The 24,813-nt window shown below is 40.2% G+C and overlaps 1 protein-coding gene across 9 annotated transcripts in view; it reads left to right on the top strand.

The window, feature by feature from the left end:
• LOC124148123 (nascent polypeptide-associated complex subunit alpha, muscle-specific form-like) overlaps window positions 1-24,813 on the top strand; it is a 65,898-nt gene that overhangs the window by 28,220 nt on the left and 12,865 nt on the right. For 8 of the 9 annotated variants that reach the window (XR_007218939.1, XR_007218938.1, XM_048387399.1 and 5 more), the window contains 4 exons: window positions 13,975-14,775; window positions 22,251-22,363; window positions 24,066-24,183; window positions 24,518-24,700. Coding sequence is in view for 7 of the 9 variants with exons in the window: in XM_048387399.1 (XP_048243356.1) it covers window positions 14,010-14,775; window positions 22,251-22,363; window positions 24,066-24,183; window positions 24,518-24,700 (1,180 nt within the window). In the remaining 2 variants the exon portion in view is untranslated. Of the gene's footprint in view, window positions 1-5,428; window positions 5,692-13,974; window positions 14,776-22,250; window positions 22,364-24,065; window positions 24,184-24,517; window positions 24,701-24,813 lie in introns of those variants that run through there. The other variant, XM_046519071.2, reaches the window with a different exon arrangement.

Raw genomic sequence — 24,813 nt, 5'->3', positions numbered from 1 at the left:
CACTTGGCACCTATTCTGTCCTGGAATCCCCACAGGGAGGCGAGCAAGGGGTATTTCAGACCTAGCCTGTCCTGGAATCCCCACAGGGGGGACAGCAAGGGGCATTTGGGACCTATTCTGCCCTGGGATATTAGCTATGGGGTGCTGGGGACCTATTCCGTCCCAGAATACTTTCAGGGAAATTAGCAAGGGGTGCTGGGGACCTATTCTGTCCCAGAATACTTTCAGGGAAATTAGCTATGGGGTGCTGGGGACCTATTCTGCCCCAGAATACTTTCAGGGAAATTAGCAAAGGGTGCTGGGGACCTATTCTGTACCAGAATTCTTTCAGTGAAATTAGCAAGGGGTGCTGGGGACCTATTCTGTCCCAGAATACTTTCAGGGAAATTAGCAAGGGGTGCTGGGGACCTATTCTGTACCAGAATACTTTCAGTGAAATTAGCTATAGGGTGCTGGGGACCTATTCTGTCCCAGAATACTTTCAGGGAAATTAGCAAGGGGTGCTGGGGACCTATTTTGTGCCAAAATACTTTCAGGGAAATTAGCAAGGGGTGCTGGGAACCTATTCTCCCCCAGAATACTTTCAGGGAAATTAGCAAGGGGTGCTGGGGACCTATTCTGTCCCAGAATTCTTTCAGGGAAATTAGCAAGGGGTGCTGGGGACCTATTCTGTCCCAGAATACTTTCAGTGAAATTAGCTATAGGGTGCTGGGGACCTATTCTGTACCAGAATACTTTCAGTGAAATTAGCTATAGGGTGCTGGGGACCTATTCTGTGCCAGAATACTTTCAGGGAAATTAGCAAGGGGTGCTGGGGACCTATTCTGTGCCAGAATACTTTCAGGGAAATTAGCAAGGGGTGCTGGGGACCTATTCTGTGCCAGAATACTTTCAGGGAAATTAGCAAGGGGGGCTGGGGACCTATTTTGTCCCAGAATACTTTCAGGGAAATTAGCAAGGGGTGCTGGGGACCTATTTTGTGCCAGAATACTTTCAGGGAAATTAGCAGGGGGTGCTGGGGACCTATTCTGTGCCAGAATACTTTCAGGGAAATTAGCAAGGGGGGCTGGGGACCTATTCTGTACCAGAATACTTTCAGGGAAATTAGCAAGGGGGGCTGGGGACCTATTCTGTGCCAGAATACTTTCAGGGAAATTAGCAAGGGGTGCTGGGGACCTATTCTGCCTTGATGTGAATGATCAGAATTGTACATGTTTCAAACTGTTGCTGTTAGTCACTCAAGTTTATTTATATATTTGTTGATGGAGGAGTTGGTCACAGAAATGTATTTGTGTAGTTATATTTGTTGGTGCAAGAGTTAACAGGAAGTTGGCCTGATGGGGACACATCTACAGTGTACACATCTTGATGGGAGATCAAAGGTTTTATTGATGTAGCAGAGTTGGTGAAGTTTCTTTCATCATGATCTTATGGCTTATGTAAGGAGCGACATTGACACGACCTGTGACGTGAATGAAATATAGTACTAAGAAGTTATAGAACGCAAAGGAACTTAAGTTCTTTTGAGTTGTAAATTATGACAGGACTGCTAGCAAATAGCTAATGATAGGCACTTATTTTGTATGACAGATTTATTAAGGAAAGATGTGATGGCCTAGTGGTTACAGCGTGCGCTCGTCATGCCCTGGCCCAGGGTTCTATTCCTCATGGTTTGATATGTCAGAATTGGACAATTCATGAGATGTGTTGGTTATGGTTATATGATGAGAGTTTTTCATTGAGTTTACGCACTATTTAAATTTTATGTTTCACGGGTTTACTCCAGCTTTTCCGCATAAGATCGGTTGAAATAAAATAAAAATAAATAGCTATGTCAATCATATATTTATTAATTTATATGAAAATCATTCTGCCTTGGCGTTAAAACTGCAACTGGCTTCTTGAATCCCTGATAGTGATGTCGACATGGAATTTATATATAACATTTTTTATTGAGGGGGTATGTTACTAGCACGATACATAATTAAATTAAAAATTTTCAAGCTGCATTTCAGTAGGGGCGGTGGGCCCGTGAAACAAAAAATACAAAATGTGTGGCCTTATATTTGTGTGCAACAACCTATTCAACTGGAGGCAGTAGCTGAACTCAGGGGTTAATACATGTGGGGGTTCCGGGGCATGCGAGGTCCCCAGTACCCCATGCTTGTCTTGTGAACTGACAGACCATCTTTGTAGTCTAGTGGATAGAGCATCTGCCCAGAAAATGGAAGGATGGTGTTCAATCCCCGGCCTCATCACACCGAAAGACGTTAAAAGATGGTACTTGTCAGTTTGGGGGTAAAAGAAGAACTGGTTGTCTAAGAGTCAGTATGATGTGTCTAGTAGGGTGACCATGTTAAAACTGTGGCATGGTATCTCAGTGGGCTAGCACTATAAAACTGGCGTTAGTCTGGACCAATACGCACGCCCTAACACACACATGCACTCACAAACACATATGTTGCTATATAAGTTATCTTGAATGTTAAACTGTATTTCATCTCACCTGAAGACCTGACCGATGGTTACAACCTGGGTGGTTGTGTGTCAATGCACCCCAGTGGACCATTGCTGATATAGTTGAGGGGCGGTCGGGTAGCCTAGTGGTTAAAGTGTTTGCTCGTCACGCCGAAGACCTGGTTTCGATTCCCAACATGGGTACAATGTGTGAAGCCCATTTCTGGTGTCCACTGCCGTGATATTGCTGAAATATTGCTAAAAGCGACCAAACTCAATCACTCACTCATGCAGTCGATCACTGGTTTACCTGGCCTGATTAACTACAGCCTGCCGTGACACAGCTGTAGTATTGCTGACAGTGTCATACAACAACATTCACTCACTTCCCGGCCATTGCTGTCTGGCCACAACTGTTGCACACGCCTTCATACAAAAACAAGCCATCTTTGAATGTTTGGGTACATTTGAACTCTAGAGCAAGTTGAAAACTCAACATGATGAACAATTGCACAAGAATAAAAGTGCTGGATAGAGTTTTAGTGAGGTATTTGTGTCAGGTTAATCGTAGATTTACACATGTTTTTCAGAGAATGTGTGACTGTTCACAAATGTATAGCTTCAGCGTATCAATTAACTGCCTAACAGGAGTTTTTGCCATCTCTAACAGTCTGATTCTGCTGATTATAATTCTTTAGATCCTTTGAGAAATAGGATCACCACTTGCACTGGTTAATGATGTAGTTTTTGGGGGCAGGGAAATCATGTAAAAGTGTAGATTTCAAGCAATAGTTTCTTAATTATGACTCCTGGGTTTTTTTAAATGTTGTTTTGGAATGGGAACTGTATATTCTTTTTGTAGACATATAATAACTCAGATTTTATTCCCCTATAAAAAAATCTGTATCATTTACAAGCATTCAGAAATTCATAGTTGCTCATTATTTTCTTTTGAAGAAAAACCCCCATCTGTTTCTAATTATTCCCAGACATTTTTTTCTCCATTATTTCTGAAAGGAATGGTGGGATTTGGTGAAGTCAGATAAAAGTTTGAATATAAAAAAAAAATTCATGAGTTTCAACTGAAAACTTTGGCTGGTGTTCCAATGTTTCATTTCAAAGGAGAGAATCAAATGTGTTTAATATTTGTTATCAGTTGTAACTTAATGCTTGTGAAATGAATTCATGGAAGATTTTATAGGCCAAACCAATTCAATGTTTTGGTTTTACAGATTTAATTTGTCAGTATGTTGAGAGTTAGGGCAAGGTTAAACAGATTATGTTAGTTGATTTGAGGTTAAAAGACTCTAGAGATAAAGTTAAGTTCTCACAAAGATAAAAACAAAAAGATCTGGAAAAAAGTACACATTTTCAAACACAGTCTTTGAGAAATATACTCACTGCCAAAAGAAACCCGAACCATAGAAACATATCGAGAAGTTAGGAAGAGATGTCCCAAAGTGTATCACTCAATGACAAAACTAACAATCAGTCAAGTGTTACCACAGAGTGTATTTATCCTTATCACAATATGCTGCACGTGACTTCCAAACTTTACACGCTAATCCTGCACAAGAAACATGGTGCACCTCAAGTCATGGATCTATGACGTCACATGTAATGCGTTCATGAGCATCGGTTCACACAACATAACAGTATGCTTGTTTGTGCATCAAACCAATCTAATGTTTCTTGAATATGAGTAATTCTTCATATATTAGCAACATGTATGGTATTTGTGTTTCTGTTGTCGTTGAGTATACTTTTTTACTTTGGAAAAATCTACAGCAGAATCATGTCTGAAAAGGAAAACGCTTTGTGCAGACATGAACAGTATTCATTTCAACAACTATTTTTAAAATTTACGACATTTCTTCATCTTGGTTTAAATGTGGCAACTCTGAAGCATATTGAATTTCAGGATAATCGGAAGAAATATATTTGTGGAAAATAAAGTATTCATGTGCTACTGTAATTGTTGCCCGTTCTCCTCCCAGACATCCTCATCCCATGTGTTGGTTCTCAGACAAGGTGCTTTATCAACCTTCCACCGTGAACTATGTCAAGCTGTGATCCTAACCGTGCAGTGTTGAGAGAGTGGTGGACTGTGTCGCTTGTCCTACAGTGTAGGGCTAGGGGTGTGAAGGCTGACAGTGTGCTCACACACAGATAGAGGCAGGGTGGGAAGTGTAGATATGGACATGTACACAGATCTTGTGCTTCAGGACAGGGGGCTGGTGTGTTGACAACACAGTGACTGACAGGAGGGGGGAGGGCGATACAGGAGGGGGGAAGGGGATACAGGAGGGGGCAGAAGGGCCTGATAGGTCGTTGTGACATTCTGTATAGACACTGAGAAGAATCAGGATATATTAACAGACACAAGTCCATTTGTAATTCCGGATGTGAGCAATATTGATCATATTAATTTTATGTGAATATCTCAATGCTCATTTTATCTTTTATTCAAAATGTAAACTGTCCTGGTGAAAAATTATCTATGCTAAAATAATAAAAATAAATTGTTTGAAAATTTCATAGACACCACATGGTGATTAGATTGTTTGTTTCCTGTTAATTGAGACTCATTTGTCCTTTTATTGTAAATTCCTTTTGTGAAACAAATAGGAGATTTTACATAAATATTTAAAAAACCAAAAAACCCCATTAAAACAATAGCTATTACATTGTAAGCAAAATCTTCATGTCATACACAATGGTGGCTATGTTTCTTATTCTGATGACGATTGTCTGTGCAACAGTGTTTAATTAATATATGGGTTACAAATTTCATAATTTAGTTTGTTATAATTAATAGTGATGAGACTGTTCCCATTCAACCTTAGATGTATGTACAATTGTGACCTTCCCACAAATATTAATATGAACAAAAAGGAGAAACACTACCGAAACAGAAACTAACCCAGCTCTGTGAAGTACTTCCTGAACCAGCGCTGGCTTGATTCACACTAATTTGGAGTGTCTTGAAGTAAGTATAAAGCTTGACAAAGCCTGGTTTTATGCTGACTGGATCAAGTGTTGTGTGGGCACAAGGAATATACAGGAGTAGCAGCAACAGCTCCTTGAGAGTCGTTAAAACACTTCCAGCGTTGGACATTACAGCCTGACTTCTCTACTGTTTTACTGAGATCAATTAGGGGCTATTTACTCAACCCTGCTATAGAATTAATATGTTAGTATTACACTCAACTCTGTGTACTGGTTACTTTACAGGTAAGTTGACATTTTCTCCTCTTAAACTTACAGAATGAGGAAGCTGAAGTTTGCCATGTTTCTTTTAATGATAGCATCATTTTTTGTTCAAATCTTTGGATTTTAGTGTTTGTTTTTGTCTTTAATATTTATGCAGAAAATGTTTGATATCAATGCTGACAGGTATTTCTTACGAGCATCTGTCTTTGTTGACATTTTAAGCTGTTGACTACTTGTCCAGGTGAGCTACAGTGTTGGTGGCACTGTATTTAACAGATTTATCTTCTTTTTTTGCTCATCAAAACTGACCGAGGCAACTTTATACGAAATAAATACCGTATTCAATGTAATAAGCGCCCCGCTCTAATAAGTGCCCACGACAATATTTGCTAATATATTGGCTTGTGAACATCCCAATTAGCACCCCTTCCGATTGATCAATGTACACAAGACTTATTTATTCACGTATAATACGCACTCGAGTGTTATAACACCCTTAATTATGGGCAATTAAATTCTGGTAAAAAATATATCTGTTGTATATAAACATTTCAGGCTGTCAGCATAAACCACGAAATTTATCTTTCAACTCTGTTTTTTTCACCAAAATAATATTCTAATAAGAGCCCCCTATTTCTAATGTGCAGATAATCGACGTGAAAATTGTGAGAATACCAAACTTAACACCCCTTTACTTAAAATGGAGCTGTCTGACATTGCAGAGGTAGGATTGTATTTAGAGAGTAATCATTATTTAAATATGGGTAAATGTTTTAAAATCTTGTACAATTTATTATCATCCTTAAAAAGAATGTACAAAATGTTGATATCTCATATAAGAAATAAACTGTACATGGTCATTGTTTATCATACAATAAAAGACTGCACCTCTCACAGTTTATACTCCCTGTGGTGGTTTATTGTACGATAAATAACACCCACTTGTTGTTTATTTCTTAAATAACACTCAGATAAGATAAAAGTGTTTTTGAAGTTTAAATGATGCAGAGCTGTGTACATTTGGCCAGAGATGTACAGTATGGTAAATTTTCCTTCATATCAATCAGCAATACAACTGTTAGAAGTCACTATCACTGAATGTCACTGACTTGTCTTTGCATGTGTTTGTGACAGGTGCCACCGATGGGGAGGTTACGCTCACCATTTTGTGAACACCTGGTATCATCACTATTTAATAGTGATTCATAAACACCTGCTCATGATATAGTTGGAATCATACAATGGATTATGTTTTTAGCAGAGATTTCATATCATTACAGACAGGGTTGTGTCCTTTTTTGTTAAATGCGTTATCTAAAGTTTATTTTTAAATTAGGTTGTATTGTATTGCCACAGAACAGAGAACACTCCCTGTACTAAACCTACAATTATGTACTTCACAGCGGTGAGACCCCAGAATACCATGTGAATACGAAGATAATTACATCAGTGACTTTGCTGTATTGAAGTCATGGCTGAGTTATATTTAGAAACCTTTTGTGCTTCTTGTATTTCCTAATTATGTCAAGCATCATGAGATATGAGTTTATAGGTAAATTCACCTTGCTATGAGATTATTGCATATAATTGTGGGAAATTTGCTGAGTATATTGACGGCATGTAGGTGAGTTATTGTCAGCTGAGGGGCTGCCCCACGCCCATGTCCACATAGTAGTACACTTCAATGGAAACCCTCTTCCAATGTCCTAATGGCCATTTATGGTCAGGGGGCACAGGTGGCCCAGTCGTCTAAGGTGCCACAATTCGCTGTACAGAGTTGGATCCCTTGGGCACATCAGAAACCTATGATTGTGGGTTCGAATCCTGGTTCACCCTGATTATGTTTCTAGGTTTGTCAGCACCATACTGTGGGTTTCACCGAAGTGGTAAACGTCTAAGACCTGCATCACTTCGGGCTTTCCTCCCACATTAAGCTGACACGCCGTGATATAACTGGAATACTGTTAAAAGCGGCATTAAACACAACTCACTCACTCACTCACTAGCTGGCCATTTGACCAGGCACCAGGTTTCATTCTCCACACAATAACGTGCATATTCATAATGCTCCAAATCCACAACTTAAAGCATGCTTTAAGCTCTACATTATTATCTGGTCAATGGATCAGTGTGGGATAATCATTCTCAGCCCCCTGTGGCGTATACAACACAAACTGTCTGTGAGGTTCTTGAACGTTAATGGGGCACAGGTGGCCCAGTCGTCTAAGGCGCCACGATTCGCTGTGCAGAGTTGCGTCCATTGTGCACGCCAGAAACCTATGATTGTGAGTTCGAATCCTGGTTCGCCCCGATTATGTTTCTAGGTTTGTCAGCACCATACCCGTGCTTGTGGGTTTCACCGAAGTGGTAAACGTCTGAGACCTGCATCACTTCGGGCTTTCCTCCCACATTAAGCTGAAACGCCGCGATATAACTGGAATACTGTTAAAAGCGGCATTAAACACAACTCACTCACTCACTCACTAGCTGGCCATTTGACCAGGCACCAGGTTTCATTCTCCACACAATAACGTGCATATTCATAATGCTCCAAATCCACAACTTAAAGCATGCTTTAAGCTCTACATTATTATCTGGTCAATGGATCAGTGTGGGATAATCATTCTCAGCCCCCTGTGGCGTATACAACACAAACTGTCTGTGAGGTTCTTGAACGTTAATGGGGCACAGGTGGCCCAGTCGTCTAAGGCGCCACGATTCGCTGTGCAGAGTTGCGTCCATTGTGCACGCCAGAAACCTATGATTGTGAGTTCGAATCCTGGTTCGCCCCGATTATGTTTCTAGGTTTGTCAGCACCATACCCGTGCTTGTGGGTTTCACCGAAGTGGTAAACGTCTGAGACCTGCATCACTTCGGGCTTTCCTCCCACATTAAGCTGACACGCCGCGATATAACTGGAATACTGTTAAAAGTGGCATTAAACCCAACTCACTCACTCACTCATTTGAACGTTAACAGTCACTTTGCCATCACATCCTACCTGGTACCCATTGACTGCTGTGTCACCTCACCTAAGGAGACACAGTGGGCACAATGTGTGACATATCGCTTAACATTAAGTGAAGGAGAAATTATAAATATTGTCTCATATGTAACCACTCTTGGCCATGACAACCAGAACTGACTTTTTGTGATAAACACGTGATCAATTAATGTTTGGTAGTTTTTAAGTCGGTCATGTCTATTTTAGGTGAAGGACATTGTTTTGTCACAGTGCTATCAGCATATTGATTTACCCGTCAATTAAGAGAAAGACATCGTCACAAGGCCAGCTTGTTTACTGCAAAGATGTTGAGGGAAAGAGTCATGCAGACAATAAGAGATTAAACGTTGCGTTTTCAACTTCCAAGTGAGTGAGTATGGTTTTACGCCGCTTTTAGCAATATTCCAGCAATATCACGGCGGGGGACACCAGAAATGGGCTTCACACATTGTACCCATTCAACTTCCAAGAGTGCAGTTCATTTGCATCTGGACTGAACCATTATATTCCTGCATTGACTGTTACCTGTCATGCACTGCACGTGCATGGGCTAAAGCACTTGTTGCATTCAGGCGTGTATTTTAGGATAGCTTTTTCAACATTGTACTTTTCATTGTTTTTAATATTTTTTTCCAGTTTAAAAAAACCCCATCCAGTCGGTGTAACATAGGTATAAACAACATGTTCTTCAACTGTTAACCACATTAACAACACACTCCGACCTGTTGGCATATGTTCATCTTTGACACCCTACATATGTAGGTGACCCTTCAATAATGCCGCTGAGTATACGTATGTTGCTGAATTATAGCAAGGCAAGTTGTTCATCACTGATTTAGAGCAGACGGTTCATTATGCCACCCCTTAATAATGGAGCTGGGTTATATTATTGGTGAACTATACGTCTTGTTTCCTATTTTTTATACTTAAGGCTTCTTGGGAGCGATGAGGTAGCCTAGTGGTTAAAGCGTTCGCTCGTCATGCCGAAAGCCCGGGTTCACTTCTCCACATGGGCACAATGTGTGAAGCCTATTTCTTGTGTCCCCCACTGTGATATTGCTGGAATATTGCTAAAAGCGGCATAAAACCATACTAACTCAAGGCTTCTTGACACACTGATTTTTGTTAGGTCAAGGTCAGACTCAAGGTCATATCACTAACAAGGTTTGCACGATAACTAAAGCAACATTGTGTGTATATGGAACTTGTATATGTCACCTTCATGGCGGTAATGAAAGCTGGAAAACCTATGACTGACCGCCATAGGACAAAAGCCGGATATGAAACAACATTTGTAGTTTCACAATCACAAAAAATGAAACCAAACGTTTATGTCATTCTTCCTCCACTGAAATCATGTTATGCAATGCCAGTCTTGAGGAAATATTTTCATGATTTAGTGAGTTCTATTTGAACCCATTGTCAATATGGCCAGTGTGTAACCATTGTCCAGCAACTTGGAATACAGATATGCACCATTTTTATAGTCGCCCATATACCCTATTTGGCCGATTAAATACAGAGAATGTTTTTGGGTACACATATTATGTGCATGATAGTGTACTTGTAGATTCAATTTCAGCTTTCTGCATATTAATATTTTCCATACTATATATAGCAAAAGGGTGTAAAACTGCACTCAGACATTTGGGGCTGTAACAGCTTCTTAAGTATTCGAGCAAAGGTTGGGTTTAGAGTAATCAAGTACTACACAAGGGGAGATAACTCACACTTCACATGTTGCTGACATGGAAGAGAAAAGGTACAGTGTCTGCTCTCATTTTGACATTTAGATGGTTTTAGTGTTGTTTGTATGGCATGTTACCGTTGAAATAGGGTATATGAGTCTGGGCTGGCTTTTGAGATACGGGTACTTTAGCACTCACTCACTCACTCACTCCTCTCTCTCTTTCACTCACTCACTCACTCCTCTCTCACTCACTCACTCACTCACTCCTCTGTCTCACTCACTCACTCACTCACTCACTCCTCTGTCTCACTCACTCCTGTCTCACTCACTAACTCACTCACTCACTCCTCTGTCTCACTCACTTACTCACTCACTCACTCCTCTGTCTCACTCACTTACTCACTCACTCACTCCTCTGTCTTACTCACTCACTCACTCACTCACTCCTCTGTCTCACTCACTTACTCACTCACTCACTCACTCCTGTCTCACTCACTCACTCACTCACTCACTCCTCTGTCTCACTCACTTACTCACTCACTCACTCCTCTGTCTCACTCACTTACTCACTCACTCACTCCTCTGTCTTACTCACTCACTCACTCACTCACTCCTCTGTCTCACTCACTTACTCACTCACTCACTCCTCTGTCTTACTCACTCACTCACTCACTCCTGTCTCACTCACCCACTCACTCACTCACTCACTCACTCACATAGTTACAGAGATATTCACTCCCCCAAATTACCTAAAGGTTTATGTTTTTTCACACACATTCATAAGGAAGTTGCCAAGTCTTGTGCTTCTGTTACACATGTTCATAGGGAAGCTACAAAGTCTCATATTTCTATTTTTAAGACAGTTGCAGCTGAATAGAAGGAAGGGTTTAGTTTACTGTGTTTTTATTTAACTTTTTTTTAAAGTTATCAGCAAACTGCCAGGGGCAGTTGTTTGGATTTGTCAGTTAACGGGAGCGGGAGCGGGAATGTGGCTGGTGAAGCGGTCACCTCTCACCCTTCCCCCTTGCAGAAGCTTACTAAATATTTATGCATTGAGAGTTATATGTGTGATCTGGTATAAGTGTAGCAAGACTAAGACACTTTCTCAAGCTCTAACTGATTTCATGCTGATTTCCTCTCAGTTCATATCTTCATAAGGCCAGAGGGGGCAGCCAGGCCCAGTCATCTAAGGCTCCAGAAATTGCGGTGCAGAGTTGCCTCCCTTTGGCACTTTGATTATGGGTTCAAATCCCAGTTTGTTCCAATTATGTTTATAGTTTTTTCAGCACCATGCCTGTGCTCGTTGGTTTCATGAAAGTGGTAAACATCTGAAACCTAGATCTCTTCAGCCTTTCCTCCCACATTAAGCTGACATGTCTTGAAATGAGTAGAATACTGTTAAAAGTGGCCTTAAGGATCACTCACTCACTCACTCACTCACTCACTCAAACCCACTCACCCACCCACTCATACAGATCAGAAGACAATATCCAATCAAGATAATGATCATCTCGTATAAGGCATCTGTCAAATCCTGCCAATGATATAAGTATGAATTATCAAGTACTGACAAGGGGTTTATTTGGCTAGCTGCCGCCACACTCAGCATGTGGAACTCTGGGAAGCAGATGCATGGAGGATGTTTTGTAGATGTTCAAGTTAGTGGGAGCTAATGCACAAAAAGTGTGTTTAATTTCCTGTGTGATGTGAGCACCATTCCTTGGAGCCAGTGCTCTAGTTGCAAGGAAATTATTTTGGGAAACAGATAATTAGCGCCATATAATTGCACACCCATTGGATCCTTGTTATGTGGGGCAGCCATTGCTGTGTATGTGATGTGTTTTTAGAGTCATTTCTAAAGTGAGTTAACTTTTGTAAATTATCTGAATTTAGGAATGTAGATCCATAGATTTATGCATTGTGTAAATTAAATAGTATGGAAATAATGAAGAATTAGAGGATTGCTGAAGTTCGCTAAAAGTGTTTTAAACCATATTCAGGGGTGGTCAGGTAGCTTAGTGGTTAATGCGTTCGATCGTCACGCCGAAGACCCAGGTTCGATTCCCGACATGGGTACAATGTGTGAACCCCACACCTGGTGTCCCCCGCCGTGATATTGCTGGAATATTGCTAAAAGTGTTTTAAACCATACTCACTCACTTACTCACTCACTCACTTGAATAAAGGGCTTTGAGAACAAGTGGGTCAAGTTTGTTACTAACCTGGAGACATAAGACATGGGATAACCAAGGAGGATTTCAAATGTGATGTTAACATTTGTCCCACAGATCTAGCCAATCTTGCTGAACCAATGTACTATATTATTTGTGTAATTAAATGCATGTCTTAAAAATGTCTTGAGAACATAGAACCTGATACAAAAAAAATGAATTTGATAAGAATACAATAGTACTGATTCTCACTCTTATTTTCCAGGTAGTGGTCATTGGTCAGTACGTTTCATTGACAGATATATTTCAGCTATTTATAGTTATAGCATCAAGAATTACCTTGCATGATAATAGTTGGTCGTGTTTATTATAGATTCCGTTTCATGGTATTTTGTAGAAGAAGGCAAATGGTGCACATCATGTTTTACATGGTTTCAGAGGGGAATACAGTAGGGGTAACCCCCATGCCCTTCCACCCCCTTTTTGAAATGTTTTATGGGTGTTTGGTATACTAATAGTAAACATGTTACAACTACTTTTTTTGGTCGACACTTTCAATAAAGTTTACACGAATGGTAACCAAAATTCACAACTAATCAGTCATTTGTGTCCGGCAAGACTTTAAGAGTGCAATATTTCACTGATAAGGCTTTCACTCCCTGTTCATAAAGCGCAAGTTTCCTGTCAAATTACTTTCATGCATTTTAGTTTGAGAGGCGTTTTTTTTTTATTACTTAAAAAATTCTCACTCCAAAAAATAAGTAATATTTGTACAACAGTCTGTCCACCAAGTGTGTCTGCCTTTCATGAGTGAGAAGCAGCTTCAAGGTAGGACTACAGGAGAAGTGTTGCTGGCACTTCTTGTTTCATTCATGCTTTCCTTTTTCACCCAACTGACAATAGTTTTAAAAGACGACTTTGGAGAAAACATGTCTATCTTCATTTTGAATACTAAAAACTGCATTATGGACAAAGTACCGGATAATGAGTAAACCATGTATTCACACAAGAAGGCTGAATTCAGTGCATTGATATCAAAATATTTGCTAGAAATTATATAACTGTCAAAACTTCAATTCACTTTCAGGGTAGCCTAGTGGGTAAAGCAATTCATAAAAGCTTGCTGCTCCCTCACTCAATCACTCACTCACGACCCACCCACCCACCCATCCCACCAATCCCACTCACTCACTCACTCACTCACTCACTCGATCACTCACTCACTCACTCACTCACTCACTCACTCACTCACTCACTCACTCACTCACTCACTCACTCAGACAATAACCAATCAAGTTAATGAAAATCTCACTCAAGTTAAAAATTAATAACACTGTAGTTTTCCCAAATATATACATCATCATTATTCAAGCAGTAAGCATGGCAGTGATACAGTGAAATGTTTATGAATCATAACAGCTTGTAATTAATTCTTGCAGGAAATGAGGGGAGCATCCTGCAATAGTTACACAAGATGACATCTGTTGGATCAAGAGGGTCAGAGGTCACACCGACAGCCCATCTGTCTCCATCGGCCCCTGTGACCTCATCCCAGGTGCCAGCACAAAGCGATGGACTAACAAATGTCAGTCCCACTTCCTTTACGGATGTCGCGTCGACCCAGGCTCAATTTGCAGACCAGAATGCATCAAAGTTACAGTCTCCATACATCAGTATTAGAGCAACATCATCAACCTCACAGGATGAGAGTCTGTACATATCGAGGACAGGTTTGGATAGCAATGCTGTTCCTCCCTTAGCAGATGTGATTCCAACTGCCCAAAGCATGCCACCATCTTGGATTCCTTCTTCTCCTCTGAACCCAAGCACAGCATACTCATCAGGGTTTTCAAGAAGTGTATCCATTACTCCCAGCCTCCCTTTCACAGCAACTCAGTCACAGACAGATGTCACCATTCCATCGTATTCCGAACAGTCTGCGACCTCCATCATGGCATCAACATCAGCGGATGTCATCGATTCAAACAGCAACACCATCCAAACGTCCAAGTCCACCCCTCTACAAGTGCCTTCCGCACCAAAAACATATACTAATGTGCCTTCAGATAATGCTGTGAAAACCCAGCCAACGAAAGTTTTGAAAACAACAACATGGTCACACATGGCAACAGCATCACCTGTGATGGCCACCAGTTCCATTGGTGCTGGGATTTTCACAGGGGAGACAACTCCTGGACATACTGGCGAAAACAAAACTGGAGCTAGGGAACCACCCCCAGGTTTGTTTTAATAATTTCCTCTCTGTTCCTATGATTATCTCTTTGACAATTCACTGAGCAGAGTAGCCTCCCTTTAGCTTGCCAGGAACCTATGATCATGAGTTTAAATCCCAATTTGTCCCTATTGTGTTTCTAGATTTGTAAGCACCATACCTGTGCTCTTGGGTTTCACCAAAGTGGCATCCCACATCAAGGTGAAACACTGTTTTATGATAACTGAAATACTTTAAACTTAACTCACTCACTCACTATACTGCTTTGTTGTCATGCTCTTGTAATAAGTCTGTACAAGTTCTTACAACTATGAGGATCATCTACCCAGATGTCAGATATCTTAGATTCCTCCGTTCCTGATGATAATCATTAAAACTTAAATATTTGCTTTTTAAAATTGATACTTTTTCTGAAAACACCTCTTTTCTGATCGGTATGGTCATATGTTTTTACCGAAATGGTTGAATATACAATAACCATTTTGCTTACTCGGGCAATCAAAATGCATGAAAATGCTTGACTATGAAGATATGCAGAATCTCACCCAAGAGTCTTTACATATCAAGTATAGCTACATGAATTATAGAGTGATGATATATTTGATATCAAAAGACACTTGGGTGAGATTCTATTCATCATCCAACATCATTCATCCAACTTTTTCAGTTTGTTAACATTAATACCCTGTGTCTTTAGTGTAAAAAGTGCAGCTAACCAGCTTCAGTAGCAGAGACATTGGGGATGTCATTTGATTGTGATGTCATTGTAACCGTTGATGTCACAATGGTCTGCAAAGCATTGTGATGCAATTTCAATCACTTGACCTCACCCAAGTATCATCTCTGGTGTAAGCCAGTTTGGGATTATACATGCATCCAGCAGTTATGTACTACACATATTACTCCCAGACAATGTTACAGTCTCACACGTGGCACTTATTACTCCCAGACAATGTTACAGTCTCACACGTGGCACTTATTACTCCCAGACAATGTTACAGTCTCACAAGTGGCACTTATTACTCCCAGAACAATGTTACAGTCTCACACATGGCACTTATTACTCCCAGAACAATGTTACAGTCTCACACGTGGCACTTATTACTCCCAGACAATGTTACAGTCTCACACGTGGCACTTATTACTTCCAGACAATGTTACAGTCTTTCACGAGGCACATATTACACCCAGACAATGTTACAGTCTCACACGTGGCACTTATTACTCCCGGACAATGTTACCGTCTCACAAGTGGCACTTATTACTCCCAGACAATGTTACAGTCTCACATGTGGCACTTATTACTCCCAGACAATGTTACAGTCTCACACGTGGCACTTATTACTCCCAGACAATGTTACAGTCTCACATGTGGCACATATTACTCCCAGACAATGCTACAGTCTCACACATGGCACTTATTACTCCCAGACAATGTTACAGTCTCACATGTGGCACTTATTACCCCCAGACAATGTTACAGTCTCACACGTGGCACTTATTACTCCCAGACAATGTTACAGTCTCACATGTGGCACATATTACTCCCAGACAATGCTACAGTCTCACACATGGCACTTATTACTCCCAGACAATGTTACAGTCTCACACGTGGCACTTATTACTCCCAGACAATGCTACAGTCTCACATGTGGCACTTATTACATGTATTACGATGGTGAGACTGGGACAGTGAATCAACACCAGACCATGGAGTGATAACTCTTAAACACTAGCTATTATTACTTTTTGGGAAAAACAATATGTTATTGAAACATGTTGCAGTAACTTTGCAAAGTGCAAACATGATTTTTCACAACTGAAGTATCTTAACCTGGTCTAACATAAAAACCTCTTCTGTTTAACATGTTTAAGCATTTAAGTGAAACCAACATAGTCTACAACTTCCCAGAGAAGTGAAGGTCAGTGGTGCACTCACTGTTTGTGTCATGCCCAAAAAAATGAAAGATGGTACTTGTTGTTACCCTGCCTGACACTCAGCATTAAGGGACTAAAACAAGGACTGGTTGGCTCGGAGTCAGTATGCTGTGCCTGAGTGAGGTCTGCGGCATGGTATCTCAGTGGGCTAGCACTATCAAACCGGACTAGTCCAGACTAGTACCAGTATGTACCAGTAATGTACGCACGCATGCAGACACACACCCATGCATGTCGCTATATATAAGTACAATAATCATGAATGTGACCCCATGTGACCCATAAGCCCCATTTCACCTCACCTCACTCAACCTCTGAATGGTAAGTAGGGAGTAAACTTTAGTAATACAATAGAACAGCTGAGAACTTGAAAGAGGGTCAAACTCACTTCCATATTTTGATGGGCAATTGCTTGGTTGATTGGACCCCACCTCACCTCACCTCACCTGTGCGGTCTGTGAACACAACAAAGACACACATCTATTGGGCCGTCTAATGTGATCGAGTCTAGGACTGACATACGTCTAAGTTTCCTCCTACATTAAGTTTAATCACTCTAATAGAACTGAAATACTGATCGATAAGTGTTAAATCCAACTTACTCACTTAATCACTACATTAACTGGCACTGGTTAACCCAGCCAATGCTTATGTGGAAAAAATGACAACCATGCAAACAAAAATAGCAGCCGACCCTCAGCTCCTGACAAATTTCCAAATAGATCAATTACCTAGAAATTGGCTCGAAAACACTCATAATATATTTTTGTCGTTTTATCTAATTTAATGCTACATGCTTGTAGTGCAATTCAAAGTGGAACAGTGTTCATGTGAAATCAAAGGTCTCGTCTCAGTCTGGCCTGTACAAGGGTAAAGGGTCATGGGTAATAACAGTTAAATGTGCTTGTTATCATGTGCAATCATGAGAATCCTAAGAGGAAGTACTCGGCATTGGAAGCAGGTGGACTTTCGTAACAAAACATGGTTCTGGCCAACAGCCTGTGACATGATATACTGATATTATTCTCTGACTATAGGTCCATAGTTCCCCCTGATTATGTTTCTAGGTTTGTCAGCAACATACCCATGCTCATGGGTTTCACCAAAGTGGTAAATGTCGGAGATCTGTTTCACTTCAGGCTTTCCTGCCGCATTAAACTGAGATGCCATGGATTACTGTCCCAATCGGAGTCAAACCCAGCTCACTCACTCACAGATTCATATTTTGATTTCGCTTTTGCAGAGTTGCCTTCCATTGTGATTTCACTGTATATATTATGTTATAATTTTAGTTTATAAATCACAGCATTATGATGATAAAGTTATCAGTTACGGAAAAAGTATAAAAATCTAATTTTTTAAAAACTGTGTAATTGAAGTTTAGCATGTAAGTTGCTTGTAGAATTACACGACATCCTGTCTTGAAGTACACTGTGTAGAGCTCATAATTAATGTTAAACATGTACAGCAGTTTCCGATTTCTATCAAGTAACAGTTGAGCGAGAAAGTGAAAAGTATTCTGGTACTCCTACAAATAACGGTTATGTCAATCTCCTGTTTGATCCAGATATTACTGATGGGGCATAAATAGGGCAGGCACCTCTACTTCTGTGTATTTTCTTCAGTGTACGGAGCCGAAAACTACAATCAGAATTATATTAAAAATAGTTGAAAATATTATTCTTTGCCGGACAGCTATGTATGTTTACCGTATTCGACATAATTAGCGCCCCGCTCTAATAAACGCCCACGGAGATATTTGCTAATATATTGGCTAGAGAACAATCCCAATTAGCACCCCTTCCGATTGATCAATGTACACACTACTTATTTATTCGTGTATAATAAGTGTGTTACTTGCATCCTTTATTATGGGAAATTAAATTCTGGAAAATATATCTGTCGTATATAAACATTTCAGGCTGTCAGCATAAACCATGAAATTTACGATCTTTCAACTCTGTTGTTTTTCACCAAAATAATATTCTAATAAGAGCCCCATATTTCTAATTTTGAGAACGCCCTGGGTGCTTATTATGTCAAATATGGTAATTAGAAAATTACAACTAAACAATAATTAATCGAATGCACTATAGTTCGTCTCTGGATGCTGCAGCACGACCATTTTTGGACAGAAACATGGCCATATTGCCCTAAAGGAGTAAGCATGTTAACAGATTACAAGTTTTATGTTACCATCTAAACTGACTGACCTGAACAATGCTCGTTCACCACAATGCAATATTATTGAGCTTCTAAATTCTTCTTTATCATTTAGCCCTTCCCAACATGCCCAAGCAGAAGTGTAAACTAGTGTTAAAGCTAATGTCTTAGTACTCTTTACCAGTACTGATGCTGGTAACAACTAATTGAATTTAACTCCAACTGTTAAGGACCTATTGACCATGTTGACCTGAGTCTGTTTACAAGCTATTAACTGTGAGACTGTTTACAAGTAATTGACTCTGTTGCTGTTTACAAGCAGTTAACTGTGGGGCTGTTTAACACTAATCAACTATCCTACAACTATTTGGCCATGGTGCTGTTATGAACTATTTGACTATGGTGCTGTTATTGCTGTTGTCAACTATTTGGCTATGGTGCTGTTATGAACTATTTGACTATGGTGCTGTTAATTATTTGGCCATGGTGCTGTTATCAACTATTTGGCTGTGGTGCTGTTATCAACTATTTGACTATGGTGCTGTTAACTATTTGGCCATGGTGCTGTTATCAACTGTTTGGCTGTGCTGCTGTTATCAACTTTTTGGCCATGGTGCTGTTATCAACTATTTCACTATGGTGCTGTTATCAACTGTTTGACTTATGATGGTGCTGTTATCAACTATTTGGCTATGATGCTGTTATTGCTGTTATCAACTATTTGGCTATGGTGCTGTTATCAGCTATTTCACGATGGTGCTGTTACCAACTATTTCACTATGGTGCTGTTATCAACTATTTCACTATGGTGCTGTTATCAACTATTTGGCTAAGGTTCAGTCTACAACCTATTGAATAATAGAATATAGAATTACTTAAACATTTCTGATAATATGCCATCATAATATTCTTTATCTGTTGGGTATTCCGGGTAAGAATATAGGCACCCAGCAACCAATGCTTGTCATTAGAGGTGTCTTAATGGATCGGTGGACAGAATCAGTGACCTGGTTGATTGCATGACACTATATTCCGATTGCGTGGATTGATGCTCATGATATCAGTCTCTGGATTGTCTGGTCCAGACTCAAGTGGACACAAACAAACAAATAAACATTATTTATCACCTCTAAATATACATAAAACAAAGATGACACATTAACAGACATTCACAAATTATTTCTCAAACAGCTACAAGCAGACATTTTGCGAACTTTTCACAAGTAACATGATTGGTTGATCACATGACTAGTGTGTGTTATGAAAGTTTGTTTGTTGTTTAATGCCACATTCCTCAATATTCCAGCTAAATGACAGCGGTCTGTATATAATCCAATCTGGACCAGACAATCAAGTGATTGATATCATGAGCATCGATCCATTCCAACTGGGATAAGATGACATACATCAACCAAGTCAGCGAGCCTGACCACCCGATCCCATTAGTCGCCTCTTACGACAAGCATAGTTGCTTCTTACGACAAGCATGGGTTGCTGAAGACCTATTCTAACCCCGATCTATACGAGTAGTGATGAAAGTGTGTCACATATATATGTCTGTCTCTTGATGAAGACTCAGCAGGTCACATGTGCCCTTTTGATGACGAGACAGACTACTTCAATGGGCCGATCTCAGTAGTCTATCATGGGATAACATTTATACTAAGTTATCCTATAATAATTAGACCTACATCAAGTGCTTTTATGAGTTATCATGGTGTAATATTTATACATCATTTCATATAATTATAGTTTAGCAAGTAATAATTATCATTAGGTAAAATGCATATATAAAATATCAGTAGTTTCAGTTAAAGCTTTTTTAGATGGTTGCTAGCCTAAGGTAATGGGAGCGCGTCTTCTAGACATGCTATAACATTTATACTAAGTTATCCTATAATAATTAGACCTACATCAAGTGCTTTTATGAGTTATCATGGTGTAATATTTATACATCATTTCATATAATTATAGTTTAGCAAGTAATAATTATATGAAATGATGTATAAATATTACACCATGATAACTCATAAAAGCACTTGATGTAGGTCTAATTATTATAGGATAACTTAGTATAAATGTTATCCCATGATAAGTCTCTGAGTGGGCGAGGTGCTTTGATGGAGGACACTTGGGGAGATGAACTATCACCAAGTGCCCTGTGGGACCAGGCTGGTTGTGTGAGGACCTCAAAGTTTAGAGCATTGCCTACCCTTCCAAATAATTTGTTGATTTGTCCTGAATCAATTTTATACAGGTGCCTGTGATAGAGCAGACTTCAGCACTCAGCTAACAACAATTGCTGATTCATTCATTCACTCACTAACTCACTCACTCACCACAGGCAGCTGTGACATAGCAGACTTCAACATAAAACATCATTGACTCACTCACAATAGGCAGCAGTGACAGACTTCAGCATAAAACATCATTGACTCACTCACAATAGGCAGCAGTGACAGACTTCAGCATAAAACATCATTGACTCACTACAGGCAGCAATAGCAGACTTCAGCATAAAATATCACCCACTCACTCACTACAGGCAGCAATAGCAGACTTCAGCATAAAACATCATTGACTCACTACAGGCTGCAATAGCAGACTTCAGCATAAAACATCATTGAGTCACTCACTACAGGCAGCAATAGCAGACTTCAGCATAAAACATCATTGACTCACTACAGGCAGCAATAGCAGACTTCAGCATAAAATATCACCCACTCACTCACTACAGGCAGCAATAGCAGACTTCAGCATAAAAAAAATCACCCACTCACTCACTACAGGCAACAATAGCAGACTTCAGCATAAAACATCACCCACTCACCACAGGCTGCAATAGCAGACTTCAGCATAAAACATCATTGAGTCACTCACTACAGGCAGCAATAGCAGACTTCAGCATAAAACATCATTGACTCACTACAGGCAGCAATGGCAGACTTCAGCATAAAATATCATTGAGTCACTCACTACAGGCAGCAATAGCAGACTTCAGCATAAAACATCATTGACTCACTACAGGCAGCAATAGCAGGCTTCAGCATAAAACATTACCCGCTCACTTACCACAGGCCGCAGGGACATAGCAGACTGTCAGACACAGAATAATTTTGTCAGCCACTGATTAAAGACATACAGGATTTTCAGGACATTTTGTGCAAAACTTCAGCTTAATGATTGTAGTTCTAAATAGTGTGTTACAATCTGTGAAGCCTATTCTTGGTGTCCTTTGTTGTGATGGGTTGGAGTAGAGCTAAGTATCCTTCCCACACACTCGAGTATGATGAACGAGTAGTCGAGTGTTCAAGTTGACATGATGACGGACCTGACACTGAGCTGGCACACAAGTAAACACCATGCTACTTCTGCTTGCAGGGATGCCGAGGGAAACCATTCTCATCATCCTCGTACCTGTCTGTGTAGTGGTCCTGCTTATCTTGGCTATCGTCTTGGTTACCTGCATCCGACGCAGGAAGAGTGCGAAAAAGGTAAACTTGGGATCAGTTAAAAAATGGTAAAGTTTCCATGGCAACCAATGGCACCAGACAGAAATAATAATTCTGTGTTAGATTCTTCACCTTCTGAAATTGGCGGACCTAAAGAAAGGCTATAAGGTGAATGGGTCTACTTAGCATCATGTAAATAAATTGTGTTGGGACATTTAAACAATTTATGTTTGAATAAAGTGCCCCAGCATGTCAGTCATTATCTGCTGTCTGTATGTGCCAAGGCTTCTTTGTTTCTTTTTAAATATTGCTCTGGGATATGTTTTTAACACCGTTTGGCTTTTTTTTGTGTGTGTGTGTGTGTGTGTGTGTGTGTGTGTGTGTGTGTGTGTGTGTGTGTGTGTGTGTGTGTGTGTGTGTGTGTGTGTGTGTGTGTGTGTGTGTGTGCTTTCCATTTCAGAATCAGTCATTGATAGATGGAGCTTGGGTTGAATTATCGTGGTGGAGGATGTCACTGATTTCATGTTGTTGTCAGCTGTGTAGATCCAGGGTAGAATAGGTCTTGGGCAACCCATGCGACTATGCTTGTCGTAAGAAGTGTTTAATGGGATTTGGTGGTCAGGCTCGTTGACTTGGTTGATGCATGTCATCATATCCCATTTGCGTGGATCAATGCTCATGATGTCAATCACTGGATTGTCTGGTCCAGACTCGATTATTTACAGACCGCCGTCATATAGCTGGAATATTGCTGAGTGCGGCGTCAAATAAATAACAACAAAATCATATAGTTGTCAGCAGTTTCTTGGGATAATGATTAATTTAGAAGTCTGTGGTGTTATTATTTTATTTATATATTTGTAAGAATTGACTTTTTAGTGTTGTTGCGGATGTGCTGATAGTTGGTTGTAATCCAGGATTTGCTCTGAATATGATCCTTGGTTCATGTGTACCAGCCTTACTGGCTTTACCAAAGTAGTTAACATCTGTCTCTGTCAGCTTGCCTCCCACATTGCGCAATATGACTAATATTTTGAATATAGTAGGAAGGGGGGAATATGAAGCTATAACGTTCTAACTCTATTCAGGAAGTGAGGTAGGCCAATGGTTAAAGTGCTCACTCATCAGGCCAAAGACCCTGGTTCCATTCCCCACATGTTTAATATGTTGATCCAGTTTTTGGTGTCCCCTTTACTGGTACTGCTGTAAAGTTGCTAAAGCGGTGTAACCGTGGTAACCACACTAACTCATTCTAGGTAATCATGTTAATGTTGAGGCCAGACTTTTTTTTCTGGGTTAACCAATATTTGGGTGAAACATATTGGTCGGTATGGGTGAAAAATAACCAATACAAAGACATTTCAGATGATTTTTGTTCTCCCAGTCATTATGTGAATACTTTGGTATGTGTGCAGTATCAGTTGAGCATGTCTAATCCTTTGACCTACTGTAACCGAGTGTATTGTGTTGTAACCTATTGTCTTGCAGTTTAACTGGAAAGCGGATACGATAAAGTAATGTGTTTTAAAAGTCTCACCTAAACAATTGGAGATTTGGCAGTTGTCTTTTGGGCTGAACATTCAGTTGTCATAGACACATGGGCTAGACAAGTCAAAGACAAATCCCCAGAAGGAAGGATGTGTGTTCATCTTTGGGATTTGAAAACGAGTGGACAACAGTGTTCAGTTGAATCCATGCAGTTTATACACACTAAGCAGGTTTAGTTGGTTGTATTTGTTTCCAGCAAACTGCAGCCCAGAATCCAGACCTCTGGGTGAACACACGGGCGGAGATATCCTTGGTACCCCAGACACCCTCCGCCATAGAGACGCCCACGGAGATTGTCCCTGGATTTAAGCCTGGTGAGTTATCATACTGTGTCCTTGGTCCAAATTCAATTTAGTGCACTTATATCTAAGGTAACCTGGCTCTAAATTGAAAACAAAGTATGTTTATCTCGTGATATTGAACCAGAGGAAATCTGCCATCCACAAAATTTTGATTCACGACTTTAAAGGCATCTTCCAGGTACACATGATTGGAATGATACATCTCTTGAATTATTACTCTTTTTTATATTGTCAGTGTACTTTTCTTGTTTGGCATTCATGGCTGTGAATTTTGTAAAGGAGTTTGAACCCTGAACACATGGAATGTTATATAGATAGAGATTAACTCCTCTTTTTCCTGAATTAGGAGACCGAGTGTATCGGGTTATATATGGCTTCACTGCGCAACTGGAAGGTCAGATGACCATCGCGGAGAAGGAGCTGGTGAAGGTCACTGAGATGGCTGACAACGGATGGTGGCGGGGTGTGTCACAGAGTGGGGAGAGATCGGGCTGGTTCCCTGGGTGCTATGTGGAGGAGACTAAGAAAGGTGGGTCATCACGGTGGGTCACAAATTTGGGAGAGCCAGGATGGGTCTTTGGGGTGGTTCCATGGGTGTTATGTGGAGGAGAGTAAGAAAGGTGGGTTATCAGGGTGGGTCAC

Source organism: Haliotis rufescens, unplaced genomic scaffold (assembly GCF_023055435.1).
Source record: "Haliotis rufescens isolate VD_foot unplaced genomic scaffold, xgHalRufe1.0.p SCAF_7, whole genome shotgun sequence".
Taxonomy (NCBI): domain Eukaryota; kingdom Metazoa; phylum Mollusca; class Gastropoda; order Lepetellida; family Haliotidae; genus Haliotis; species Haliotis rufescens.
Note: the sequence above shows the minus strand (reverse complement) of the source record. Positions and strands in the feature narration are given on the sequence as shown.